Here is a 14,613-nt window from a genome sequence, read left to right on the forward strand (position 1 = left end):
TGAAAACTTTTAAGAAGAGACTGGGCAGCCACTTGTCTGGAATGGCATAGGGTCTTCTGCTTGAGTAGCGGGTTGGACTAGAAGACTTTCAAGGTCTATTATTCTGAATTGAGATGTTACAGGCAATATCTTTATGTTGTCCCCAACAATTCAAAGCAGTTAAGGAGGCAGAAATTGAATGGCCCAGTTTCTGAATTTCTGCAGTCATGTTACCCAATTTATTAGCTATCCCGTCTATACTTGCAGTATTTGGAACTACATTTCCTATACCAATTCCTTCTTACCGTGTTCCTGTTGTATCCCTTTTTTCCTGCAGGTAAATGCAGTACCAACACTGCTCCATAATGTTTACTCTGTACAAATTCTTTACATGATGGAATAAATTTGAACATATGAATCTAATGTTTCTACTTTTCAAGGAAAAAAAATAGATTCCCTCAAATAACTTTTCTCCTTGCTATCAGATTATTTAATCAAAGTCATCACCCTTAGATTCTTTTGCTTTCTTCAGTTCTAATAATTTAATAATATTGTTAGATTACCTAATAATCTTATATTATACAAACTTCAAGTACTTTCGGTATAGCGATAGCCATATAAGAAAGCCATATTAATTTATATTCCACCTTCATCAAGTCAAAAGCAACAAAGGTATGCCCCATAATTTTAATTCCACTTAACAACCTCTGAAATGTTTGGCCTAATTTTAACTATTTTCAATTGTTTATGTTTCTTTTTCTTCCCTTTCCTGGAAATTTTAAATCTCTTTTCTGTATTTTCTTCTCTGTCCCTGTCTTTATCTCTTTTATATATATTTTACTTTTTAAAATGGTAATGTTTGTAGGTCAACACATTAAATATCAATGAAAAAGAAAGGTTAGAGGGGAAAAATTATTTGGCCCAATATTGTTAATAATAACAACATCTTATCTATTACTAAAATTTGCTGAGAGATTGATTTTTTTTTTTTTGGAGGAAAAAACAAGACATCTTAATTTAGCTTTTTCTCCCAAACCTTTTAAATCAGGCATGTGGCCCTCAACGACTAGTAATGCAACCCGCAAGATCATAATGAATATATATGAAGTTTGTTATTTATTATATTATATATTTTATACATGGCCCAAGACAATTCCTCTTCACTCGGTGTGGCTCAGGCAAGCCAAGTGGTTGGACTAGCTTGGTTTAAAAATGTATAGTTAAACCATGCTAAAGAAAATGCTGAGGTGTAGGTAATCTTGCTAGGTAAAGAAGGATCTGCAAGTTGGCACCCAAGCTTAGTGAGCATCAAGAACTCTACAGTTCAACCTTGAGCCAGCTAGTCTCTTTTATTGGAAGATGATAAGGAAAGACGATAACTCTTTGTGTCAAAACTTTCATATTACAGACAGAGACCAACAGAAAAGAGAGAAGCTCATCAAAGCTGTTGAAAAATTCAAGAAAGAAGTAGCATTGATCCATTCTATGCCATCAGGTCATTCTAGAGGTGTTTCCACTAAGAATCATAACGTAAGATGATATACTATGTAGCCCAGTAATGGGTTCCACTTACCGTCGCTACCGGTTCGGAACTGTGAGCACATGCTCACACACACTCATTTTGCTCATGCACGGTGCTTCTGTACATGTGCAGAACCTGCGCATGCGCAGAGCATCCATGATGACATCCGGGTGGGTGGGTGGGGCGTCCTGCCGCCCCACTACCGGTTCGACCTAACCGGGGCGAACCGGTAGAAATGCACCACTGATGTAGCCTGTTTTGGAGGCAATGGATAGGAAGTGAATGTCTCTTCCAAGAGACTGTATTCCAGTGTCTGATGAGTGCATGAAAACCATTAGGGTTTTCATTAAGTTAGGGAAAGCTTAAAGCTATAATTGTCTACTATTTAAAAAAAAAACTTATTTTCCTAAGGTACTGAACACTTTTATTAGATGCTAGTTCAGCATCAGTAAGAATAATCTATTTTCAAACTAATAGAATAATCTATTTTCAAACTATTGTGTAGTTTTATCTTATTTCATTTGATTTGATTTTGCTCAGATTATATTACAATATTATTGCATTAATTAATCAGAATAATTAATTAATTAGGGATTGTGGTCAATGTTAAATTTCATTTGTCTTTTCCAACTCTATTTTATGACCCCTTCAGCAAAATGAGCCATGTGATTTGATCTGATCCTGTGAGTTAAAACTATTATGTATATCAGTAGGATGATGAATCAATGAAAGTGTTTCTTCCTACTCATATTTTCATAATTCGATCCACCATCCTCATTAGGTGTGAAATGATACAATTTGATTTCCCATCTACCTGTCCGTGGAAGACGAAAGCCTCTTTTATAATGTCAGTTCTAAAGATAAATTTCCACTGATTCCAAATCATATCCTGTTATCATTATTTTATAAAGTATGATTTACCTGTCACCAATTTTTGGCCCATAATTGAATGAAGTAGGAATGAGGATTCCAAGGAGCATTTTACACAAATTTTTATATGCTTGATTTTTTTCTCTCACAAGTAGAATGTATCTTTGCTTTTTTAAAAAATAAAATAAAATAAAATCTGCAGTGATAAAGTAGCCCAGCTAAACTTTTACTCTGCTATGTTGCAATTTTTATTGGAGATGTTTGATTTTAAACATGGGAAAGCTTCTAAACAGCAATTTCTTCCTGGAATGTGGAATGGTAGAATTTGATTTCCCACCTATGTTTTTTAACAACCAAATCCACTATATTTGTTCTCCTTTCTAAGATTTGAGGCATAAAACTCTAGGGTGCAGATGGACAATTACATTTTAAAAATGTTCTATCCATTTTTCCTAAATTCTCAGCAGTTACCAAATCACCTGAATTTGGCTCCAAGAGCAAGATCGTCTCCTTTAAGAAAAGAGGAGCAGAAACCTTCCAAACCGTCCAAGAAAACATATGCAAGTCTCCAGCCCTCGATTTTGAAGGAAGAAGATATTCAAGGTCCAGTCTTATCTCGTACATACAGAAATGCACTCCAGCCATGTGCATTATCTCTTTCCCTGTTTCCTGGGAAATTGTGTCAGAGCCCTAAGAAGAAATCTACTAGTGGAGATCTACTGGACACACATGCTGATTGGTTTACAGAAACAAAGCAGCCTTTTACCCCAAAGCTCTTAAAAACAGCAAGTAAATCATTTCTTTCAAAATATAGATATTATAACCATCCGTGCAGGAAGAAAAGCTTTTCTCCTCATACACAATCACACAAAAGATCAAGAAATGTTTACAGGTAAAGGGTTTGCCAGCTTATTATCAAAAGTTTACAAATAGTTGGTGAAGCTGAACCAATCTCAGCTTCAGACAAGTAAATTTTAAACTGCTGTCACTGTTGCTGATATGTTTTATTTTATTTTTTTTCATCTTCCAGGTCTATGGATAAGGAGCGGCTAAGAGCTTATACGGAAGACCCTCCATGCCATCCACTCAAGGTTTCTTATTGTTCAGTAATGGATTAAATTACGCAGGCAGTAACATTCATAAATATCGACAGTAGTATTAAAATGTATTGAGCATTGCTCAGTTTTTTATTTATCCATAATGAAGTTTGAATTCTCTACTCATATGCACTTGGCAAAGAAGTCTCATTAGATTCAGGGAGTCTAATTTCTGAGAACACACGAATTAGATTGTGTTGTGAATAATGTTATTTGATTCTTCGAAGTAAAACTACTTATGAAAGCAATTTAAAACTGTACTTCTATGGGAAATCTGGTATTTCAGAATGGATAATGACAGTGGTGTTTCGTGACGGTAGACCTAAAATTACCGAGCTGCTTTGAAAACACAATGTTTAAAAACATATAAAAGCCATAACTCAATCCAATGCAGACTTCTCCCTTCCTAAAAGAAAATGTAAAAACATAAATCAGGTGTTCACTAATGTAGTCAGAAATTATGTGGAAGAAACACACTATTATTTTGCTTTTCAGAAAAAAAGCTGCTTTCCTTTGAAAGCAGATTTTCCCAAAGACATCCAGAATTAAACTTCCATAATTTGCAGACAGTATCTGTGATTGTAGTCTAATAGCAGATGTGCAGAGTTGCTTTAAAAGAACAAGAGAGCACAAGTCTCAAATTAAAGTTTCCCTTTTTCAATTGCTTTTTGGTCATTGCAGCATATAAACATCAGAAAAAGAGAACAGTTTGAAAAGTGATAATACAAGTACTTCATTGGACTATTTCGTGTCAAATGTGTATTCATGTAACATTTAGCACAATAATTATTCTGTCTCTTTCCACTATATATTATCATTGCTTGTATCGTGTCTTTGGAAAACATCAGCCAAGTACCAAATGCCGGTTAGGAGGTTCATTTAGCAGAAGCCACAGCAAAAGAGATAGTTTATACCTACTACTTCTTTTAGGAGCCAGAGAGTTTTGCAATGTCACTGGGAAAAAATGATTAGGGATCTTCAGATTTTAAATCTTAAAATAAATACTTCATACCAAAGGTTTTTATAGGTATAAAAGACCATGCACATCCTGAATTAGAAACAGCTACCAGGGATCTACCCCAATTACTGGCATTTTTCATAATTTATTTATTTATTTATTATTGCGATTTATATGCCGCCATTCTCCTGAGGGACTCAGGGCGGCTTACAAAAACAATATCAATACAAATCACAATAAAATTAAAATCAACAACCCAATTAAAACAATTTAAAATTATAATAATGTACACCCATAACGGATCAGTTAAATTGACGAAAGAGCCATGTCTTCAACTCACAATGGAAGGAAAGGAGGTCAGGGGCTGTCCTGAGCTCGGTGGGCAAATCATTCCAGAGGGTTGGGGCTCCCACAGAGAACGCTCTCCTCCTGAGGGCCGTCAGCTGACATTGTTTGGCTGAAGGCACCCTGAGGAGGCCCACTCTGTGAGAGCGCACGGAACGGTGGGAGAGCAGCTGGAGATGGTCCTGCAAGTACCCCGGGCCTAAGCTATGAAGGGCTTTATAGGTAAGCACCAGCACCTTGAAACGAATCTGGAATGCCACCGGCAGCCAGTGCAGCTCTCGCAGGAGAGGTGTTACACGGGAGTATCGAGAAGCCCCCGTAATTACCCATGCAGCTACATTCTGGACTAGCTGGAGCCTCTGGATGCATCCCAAGGGCAGCCCCATGTAGAGGGTGTTACAGTAGTCCAATAATAATTGTTTTTTTTTAAAAGCAAAAGGTATTGATTATACAACATATACCGTACTTCATTCTGATATTGCAAAATATTTTGTTCTATCAACTTTTCAGTAAGTACAACTGGATTAGTTGGGTTTGTGGCCTAACCCGATAGCTTAAAACAAAGCAGAATATGGTCAGAATCTCTCTCTCTCTCTGTGTGTGTGTGTGTGTGCGTGTGTGTGTGTATGCTTTGTAGTGTTAAGCAACTCAAGGCAGCACACAGAACAAGCGAGGAACACAATATACCAGTTAAAAAAACAACAACAACCGAAAATTACAATCCAGGAAATAAAGAATGCAGCATATGAGTGGGTTCTTTTCAACCAGGGGCCTCCTGAAAGAACCATGCTTTTATGATGTTTGTGTTGGACAGCAGATTTTCCATGTGATCACAAGAAATCTTTATTTGTCTTCAATTTGAGATGGCATTCACATCTGAGAGTGTGAAGCCTTTGGACCAATCTGGTAAATAATCAGCTATTTGTGACATACAGTAGGATGTATTCAAAAGAAATATTTCCTTCAGTGCAGTAGCCAACATCCAGATAAGCAGGGATTAACGCTAGGCAAACAATCAAGGAGAAAACAATTCTGTAATTAAGGAACCACCAAGGAACAATCCACACCCTCATCAAAATTGTCAGGGAAAGCTATTGGATATAAAAAGTAAACCCCATATTCGTTCTCACTGATGATGTTACCTAGTTGGGTAAATATGTTTGCAAGCAAAGAAGTTCAGAGAGCACCAAGCATGAGACAGTTTTTTATGTTCATCAGAGGAAGGAGGTGGGGTTTTTGACTCCATATGTATGTGACCAAGAACATCTGTCCCTTATGGGAATGTGGGCTCTGTGTCTGGCAGGCAGACTGCTGTATTGTGGAAGCTTGTTTCCCATTGTTAGTTTCCTGTTGGCAGAATTTTTTCATCATTGCACCTTCCAGCTTCCTGCAAAGATTCAAACGTGGTGGCATCTTGGGGAATCACTGTTTTTTCACCGGTATTTAAAGGGAAGAAAGGCGAGTGCCTCAGTCACTTTGCAGAGTCTTCTTCTAACACCAACCATTCAGTTTTTTAGAGAAACCCCCAAATCACCAGTTGAGGTGCTGATCGTGTGTGTGTGTGTGTGTGTGTGTGTGTGTGTGTGTGTGTGTGAATTTGAGGATCAGCAGCAATAAAATTGATTTCAGATCAATATTAAACTACTTTTGTCAGACAGAGGGATAAAAATGGTGGTGTGGAAGTGTCCCTAAGTATATCCTGTCAGACAAAGGGTGTGTAAAAATACAGTATGCATGATCTATGCAGAAATCCAAACTGGATTTGATTCATTGTGGGTATACAAAAGGGATACATGCAGATACAGATAAAGTATATGCAATGTATATTGTATATTCTATATTTTAAGAGCTGATTTTGTTGACCTGCATGAATGTATTTTCCTTTTATCAATTATTAAGGCCTTTTCAGAGAGACATTTTGTGCCTTATGATCTTGCCCATTCAAACTGGGGATTTTTTTCCCCAGAAAAGCAAATAATAGTCAGCGTAGCACACATGCTCAAAATGTAATTACTGTGAAGCTAACTATTGTGATGCTACCTATGATTTTGCATTGCCTTGAAGGATTTTGCATTGCCTTGAAGCTTATTGTTATTTCCTACTTGTACTTTGCCAAAGGCAGAAGAGCATTGATCCTGACACTGCATCTAGGCAGATGCCTCCTTGGGCTTTGACAAGGGCAGCTAGAGAAGACAAAGCTATGTATTCTCTCGCCCACTTTGTCAACACTTGGGGTGAATGAGGAGTGACCTGTCCTCTGCAGCATTCATTAAAACTTTGCATTGCAAAGTGAAGCAACATGACTATTTTGGAACAAATGTTTGCCAAAGCAAATACATATTCAGTAATTTGCACAGCCTCAATATAAAGCAATGAATGAAATAAAGCAATTGCTTATGTCTTTTTCTTTGTGTTTAAAAATTATAGAACCATTCTGGGAATTCGACTACTATTCAAACACTTCTTCGTGCAAAGTGAGTTCTGTATTTATTTTTAATAAGGACACTGTTCCCTGTGCAACAAAATATTAAAATTGTGGCTTTTTCAATAAACCTGAAATATGGAGACAACTCCTTTGTAAGAACCTAACTAGGGTTCTGAATGACCCAGGCAAAGGCTATGTAGTCTGGCTTCTTCTTTTCCATGGGCAACCTGATGCTTCTGAGTCTGGAAGTAGGATAAATGATCTGTCTATGATAATATTATCATCTCAATGATGAGAGCAGGTGATATGCAAAGCCCACATCAGGGATGCAAAAAATATCAGGAAGGCATTCCATGCAGATTACCTACCCCTCTTTTGCAGCCCTCGGAATAAATTTTGCCATGCTTATTCTGTAGGGTGGTGGTTAGAGAGCAGAGCACTCTTTGCTTACAGAAGGTGCCATTTTCTTCCCTAGTTCTAGTATGGTTGAGAAAGTTATTTTAAATTTCTGGAGAACTGGAGTCTGGATGTTGATCTTAAAAGTCTTTTTCTACCACATTTGGGATCAGTGCTGGTTCACTATCACACTATACCCTAATGAAAGTTGTTAGGTTTTGCCTTAATGGATTTCTGACAACGGCTTGGGTAACCTTTTGATGGCCAGATGTTGCACTTGGCTTTGGGGAGGACTGAAGGCATAATAACACCAGATTGGCTGATCCTTTATAAACTGTCTCGAGAGATAGTTTACTTATTCCCTTTCATTTTTAACAAAATATTAAGCTTATTTTAGGGCTTATTGAACAGGTTTTGTATGTTTACATCTCACAATGATGTGGAGCTCTTTTTTTTTTTTTTTTGTTCATTGTGATTTTAAAAATCACTGCAGGAGGTATAAGAAAGACTTTGCCAAAACCAGAAGAGCATTGATCCTGACACTGCATCTAGGCAAATGCCTCCTTGGGCTTTGACAAGGGCAGATGGAGAAGACAGAGCTGTGTATTCTCCCACAAACTTTGTCAACACTTTTTATTTATTTATTTTATTTTGTCGAGTACATATTAGATAATATATATAAGTATAAGCATGAACTGAATACATAAAATGAATACAATTAAAGGGAACTTTAGGACAGGGATGCTGGTGCTCTTATGCACACCCTTTACAGACCTCTTAGGAATGGGGTGAGGTCAACAGTAGACAGTTTTAGGTTAAAGTTTTGGGGGTTTGGGGATGAGACCACAGAGTCTGGTTGTGCGTTCCAGGCATTAACAACTCTGTTACTGAAGTCATATTTTCTGCAATCGAGTCTGGAGCGGTTCACTTTAAGTTTGTATCTATTGTGTGCTCGTGTATTGTTGTGGTTGAAGCTGAAGTAGTCATTGACAAGTAGGACATTGTAGCAGATGATTTTATGAGCTATGCTTAGGTTATACTGAAGGCGCCGTAGTTCTAAATTTTCTAAACCCAGAATTTCAAGTCTGGTGGCATAGGGTATTTTGTTACGAGCAGAGGAGTGGAGGACTTGGGGCGAATGAAGAGTCACCTGTCCTCTGCAGCATTCAGACTTCAGGGGCTATAGCTGCAAACCTATAGCTTAGAGATATTTATGATATGATGCAACTATGACTCAAAAAATCCTTCGTTTAACACAGTGTGAATGCAGCTATGAATTTATAGCATCTTTGACAATCTCCAGACATGTGAATAAGCCTCTTGAGTAAAATGACAGATGAGATGGCTCCATATGTTGATGTTGTGACCCAAAATTCATTCTTTTGTTCTTGCATCCTGCTGTCTGACACAGGAACATATGTTGCAGGGTTTGTATAATGACATCATGATATGAGTTTTGCTATTTCCCTCCCATGGATAGTGGATAGGTGGACTCCAATTCCCAGAATTCCTAACCAGCATGATTGTTAAAATTCTGGAAGCTGAAGTCATCTGGAGGGCAGTAAAGTTGAGGAAACTGACATCATGTCTATATGATTAGACTGACTTTTAGGTAATTCATTTCAATAATATTTGCCACTTTTATTGTAAGTAAGTTATAGGAAGAAAAGAATTATTAAAACACGAGAGCTGCTTTTCTACAGATATTTTTTTTTTGTTTCTTTTTTAAGAAATGAAGAGTTGAAGTACCTGCAGTTGGTTCAAGAAGTTACGAATTATATTTTGCTTAGAAGTTGTTACTGGAAGAAGTGAGTCAGATATTTTTTCCAATAATTTATTTCTGTAAATAATATTTAAACATGTCCTCCTAGGATGAAATATTTTCTTCATGTTGGCCTAACTTCCACCTGTGTTGGGTCTAAATTGGAATAAACTGTTAAATATTTCAATATATACCTTTCTTTAATTAAAATCACAATATGTAAAACGACCCAACAGTAAATATAGGACAATCTAAACAAATTCTAACTAAGCACTGTTGTATCTTTGTCCTAACAGCAATAATACAACTTTTCTGTCAGCAAATTCAAATGCTTGACTGATTCTTCAAGATGCTGAATGCTTTAATTGCTCCTTTGTAAAATGCCTGTGCTCTAACAAAAGAGCAATAGTGACAATTTGCAGTTTAAATTCATAGCTCTGCAATGTAAAATTCTGGTGCCCTTGCTCCTTACAATCCAACTAACTGTTCAATTTATCTTATTCAAGGAATAAGAACCCACTGTTATTACTTAGCTTTCCGGTAATCAGTACCGGCTTTTCCAGTAGGGAAAGCCAAATTTTTCACACCCCTCTTTCCTTGAATGATGATGATTCTTTACAAGGCTAAACCAAGATGCCATGAAAGTTATACACGTAAGGCTAGACAACTCCATACATGTTTGACACTTCTTGCATCATTTCCAGCATATGTACATGTGATTAAACATAAGATGGAAAATGCAAACAGTGGAATGTGTTTCAAAGTTTTAAGTTGTTTTATTACATACTTAAAGAACTCATTTGACTGAAGATATCTAAAGTAGCATTGTATTAGTATCAGGGTGGCCAATATTACTGTACTAACTTTAGTGCATTAAGCATGTGGCAAAGTAAAATCTATTCCATTAAAAATATAGCTGTTGATCATAAATTTACTTGTTTAGTACAGATCCCAACTTTCTGTATGGAGGTACTTACAGTATATCACATAAGCAAACATAAGCAAAACCCAGGAGCAATGTTACCTCTAATTCAATGGTCTTAAAAATAGATGGTGATATTCCATGATGTGGGTGACATTGGAAATGAACCTTGCTCGCCAATATAGTTTAAAGAAATTATTTTATTCCCTATCATCCTTTGTAGCATATGGTAGGACAGTAGCTTCATTAGGCTAAAGGTTGTTCTGCATAGTGAAAATGCTTTTGGTATAGACCCCTTTGATGGGGGGGGTCCTTACAATGCAGTACTTCATATTTTTTAAACCATCACAATCACATTTACTATTTTCTGGAACTTTTTCAACTGTGATACCAAAAGTTCAGGAAACAATACTGACAATAATCAGAAGAACACAATGTTGGGGAAGATTGTTCCAGTTATCACAAAAGTAGTTATTCCATGGTGCAAATTAAATACATTATCAACATTTGAATTCTTGTGCTTTGTTGAGCAGAACAAATAGGGCTGTTTCAGGAAAATTCCTTCCAATGCTACACATTTTTAATTTTATGGTCAAACGTATAGAGAAAATAATAGCTCAAACACAACATTGATAAGTGTTTGAATGCTGTTTCATGTTATGCATTCATGTATAGAATGCTTGAATTAAAATGTGATATCTTAAAACATGATTGTATATGGGCCATGCCCTTAAAACTTTATTGTTTCAACAGGCTGGGCTGGCTTAGAAAATGAATTTTAATTGGGTGTTTGTAGTTTTTTAATATAAGGGCCAAATTTTTAATATATTTTAAAATGTTTTTAATGTTATGTGTATATGTTGTTTTAGTTTGGCTGTACATCGCCCTGAGTCCTTCGGGAGAAGGGCGGTATAAAAATTTAAATAAATAAATAAATATGTACTTTATATAGATGATGTGTTGCTGGGTGATGTTTGGCAAATATTAGACAATATTGCATCAAAATACATGGCTTATTCAGTGAGGCTTATCAGTGAGGCAAATATGAGTGGGTTGTAAGTCTATGCACATTTATCTTGGTGTAAATCCCATTGAATTGAAATTAAATTATCTCCCTTTAGACATATCACTTTAAATGATCTTGGATCTTGTTTTTCATGGGGACAGTTTTATCTTTGGATAACAAAAATATGGAGATTCTTAGGTGATTCTGAAGATCCAGCAGTTTGTATTTTTTAAGTGCCTTGAAAATAAAGTAATATCTGTATTATTATTCTATTGATGTAGTTTGTTTTCTTTTTCATTCTTTCTTTTTAAGGTCATTAGGTGATATAATTCGGATGCATATTATCAACAGGTGTGACCTTGATGAGGTGAGTAATACTCATAAACACTGCAATATATTCCAGGAAGATGTCTAGAAAAATTTATATTATTTAGGCTACTACACTTTTTAATTAGGAGAAGAAAATCAAGTGCCAACATGAAATGACAGCTACAAAATGAATTATATGGGTAATAAGCTCAAAAGAAAAAAAGGGAAATTTTCTTATATTTCCAAAGTACAACTGAACAAAACGATGTTTGATTGAATCGGTAGCAATCTGCATTCTGGAACAGCCAAATGAGGATCCTTCTTGCAACAAATATTTGGATTTTTCATTTCTGCTATTTGACATAACAGATAAGGTCAGAGAGAATGTTTAACTCTCTACTTAGGATCTCACCTTAAGAGGTGGATCCTTTCATACATTGTTAAATTATAAAGCCATGGGGAAAATGCTCAACTTCTCCAAGTTTCAAAGCATCTTCTTTAGCATGAAGCCTGTACTAATAGTACAAAGCACATATTGAACACATGTGAGAAAAGAGGATGTGTTAAATACACATGGAATAATTTTGCCAGAAAGATTTATGTTATCTGAAATACATACTTTTTGGAAGATGGACTCCTGTGTGCCACTAAAGGTAAACAGTTGTCCTCATCCTAAAAAACTGAAATATCTCAGACCTTAATTTTTAGAAAATCTTAACCTAAATTGGCCCAATGTTTACCAGTTCCAGAGTTTGGTTTCCAACTGTGGTCACAGAGGATTGAGTTAATTCTCTGTGACCACAGAGAATTAATTAATGGAATTTCCTAACAGTGAGCACAATTAGCCAGTGGAATAGCTTGCCTTCAAAAGTTGTGGGTGCTTCATCACTGGAGGTTCTTAAAGAAGAGACTGGACAGCCACTTGTCTGAAATGGCATAGGGCAGTGATGGCTAACCTTTTTGCCATTGTGTGCCAGGAGCAGGGAGACTGCAGGTGGGGGTTCACATGTGTGCGTGCCCACACCCATAATTTTATGCACCCTACCCCTGCACATGTGCACGTGACCCCTCCGGTCCTGCCACACGATGGTCCAGTGGGCCCAGTAGGCCCGTTTTTCTCTCTCTCCAGGCTCCAGAGGCTTTCTAGGAGCCTGGGGAGGGTGAAAACAGCTTCCCCCTCACCCAGGAGGCCCTGTTTCCCTACTTCCGGTGGGCCCAGAAGGCCCAAAAATCAGCTGGCCAGCATGTGCATGTGTACTGGACCTGCGCTCACGTGCCCACCGATATGGCTATGCATGCCACCTGTGGCACGCATGCCATAGGTTTACAATCACAGGCATAGGGTCTCCTGTTTGAGCAGGGGGTTGGACTAGAAGACCTCCAAGGTCCCTTCCAGCTCTATTCTGATTGATTGAGATGTTTCTAGGAGACACATCTGTTTGATCATTTGTCCCACCACTCTTTTCTTTCCTGGCAAGGAAAAAAAAAAGACCCTACATTTTTATTAGCTTGCTGAAACGCTAGCCTTTAGAAAGCAGGTTTTCTCAGGTAAGCCTTGAAGACTTAAAACTCAAAAACTGATTGGGAAAAAGAAACAGCTATAAAACTGTACTGGCATTCTTCATCAGCATTCTCCAAAATCAGAGGTTATGTGAGACTTAACCAGATTCTCTATAAAGACAATGGTGTGATAATCTAGGTAATTGCAGAATAATTGGATGGTAGAGTGGCTTTCTATGGGATCATTGTAATAGAATGGGCAATTTTAGCAACGGTAAGGTTCAGACAGTAGTGTAAATAGCATTCAGTAGGCTGTACAAAATCTGTTAAAGAACAATTGATTTCTGTAGATTATGGTACTTGGCAAAAATTACACATTAAAGGCAATTGATTTGTAATATGCCTCAACCAGGCACTCTAGAATTCATCTTTTTTAAGGTGACATCCCACAACTATAGACAGGTTTTAGCTATAGGGAGCTTTTAATATTGTTGTATAAACAAATTGATAACTGATAATAGCCCTGTAAATTTGTTACAGTAAGCGTCTACTTCAGTGGTGAAATCTAAAATTTGTTACTACCGGTTCTGTGGGCGTGGCTTGGTGGGGTGGTGATGATAATGTGACTGGGTGGGCGTGGCCAATTTTTTTTTTAACTTTTAAAACCATTTTTTCTACAACCTCTTCAGCAAAGAGGTTGTAAAAGAATGCTTTCAAAAGGCTCTGACAATCCCAGCTGAGCCGCACAATCATCAGAGGCTTTTTTTTTTTACTTTTAAAAGCATTTTTTTCAGCCGAAGAGGTTGTAAAAAAAATGCTTTTAAAAGTAAAAAAAAAGTCTCTGATGATTGTGCGGCTCAGCTGGGCATGGGGGCAGGGTGGTAACAGGGATTTTTGCTACCGGTTCTCCAAACCACCTGCCTCCATTGCTACCGGATCAGGTGATTCGGTCCGAACCAGGAGCATTTCACCCCTGTTCTACTCTGTTATGGAATAATAAGTATGGATCTGAAAATTAATCTATCAAAACTAAGTTGTGATTGACAGGAATGAATATTTGCAAATGATACATAAATAATGAAAATTATAGCAAAGTAGATAATTTTATATATTGGTAGAATATTACTGAAGATGAGGAAATGATTTATGGAGAAACTTTTAAGATGTACAAATGCTTTCATAAAGATAGGGTACTGATTTTTTGGGAAGCAGCATGAATGTTTCTTGCAAATGTAGCAAAAGTTATGTATAGTAGTACATAGCCCCAGAAGGCAGGACAACAAGCAATGGGTGCAAACTAATCAAGGAGAGAACCAACCTAGAACTAAAGAGAAATTTCTTAACAATGAGACCAATTAACCATTGGAACAACTTACCTTCATAAATTGAGGGTGCATCAACACTGGAGATTTTAAAGAAGAGATTGGACAGCCATTTGTCCAGAATGGTATATTGTCTCCTGCTTATGCAAGGGATTGGACTAGGAGAGCTTCCAACGCTATTATTCTAAATACCTTCTGCC

The 14,613-nt window shown here is 37.0% G+C and overlaps 1 protein-coding gene across 2 annotated transcripts in view; it reads left to right on the top strand.

Moving 5' to 3' along the window:
- Nucleotides 1–14,613, top strand: part of LOC117671705 (spermatogenesis-associated protein 7-like) — a 44,969-nt gene that overhangs the window by 27,077 nt on the left and 3,279 nt on the right. Inside the window, exons 5-10 of one of the 2 annotated variants that reach the window (XM_034427815.3) lie at nucleotides 1,388–1,509; nucleotides 2,836–3,263; nucleotides 3,402–3,462; nucleotides 7,199–7,245; nucleotides 9,323–9,400; nucleotides 11,595–11,649. In XM_034427815.3, coding sequence (XP_034283706.3) covers nucleotides 1,388–1,509; nucleotides 2,836–3,263; nucleotides 3,402–3,462; nucleotides 7,199–7,245; nucleotides 9,323–9,400; nucleotides 11,595–11,649 — 791 coding nt within the window. The remainder of the gene's footprint in view (nucleotides 1–1,387; nucleotides 1,510–2,835; nucleotides 3,264–3,401; nucleotides 3,463–7,198; nucleotides 7,246–9,322; nucleotides 9,401–11,594; nucleotides 11,650–14,613) is intronic. The other variant, XM_087883186.1, reaches the window with a different exon arrangement.

This window comes from Pantherophis guttatus, chromosome 1 (genome assembly GCF_059756535.1).
Source record: "Pantherophis guttatus breed Tessera chromosome 1, ASM5975653v1, whole genome shotgun sequence".
Classification (NCBI taxonomy): Eukaryota; Metazoa; Chordata; class Lepidosauria; order Squamata; family Colubridae; genus Pantherophis; species Pantherophis guttatus.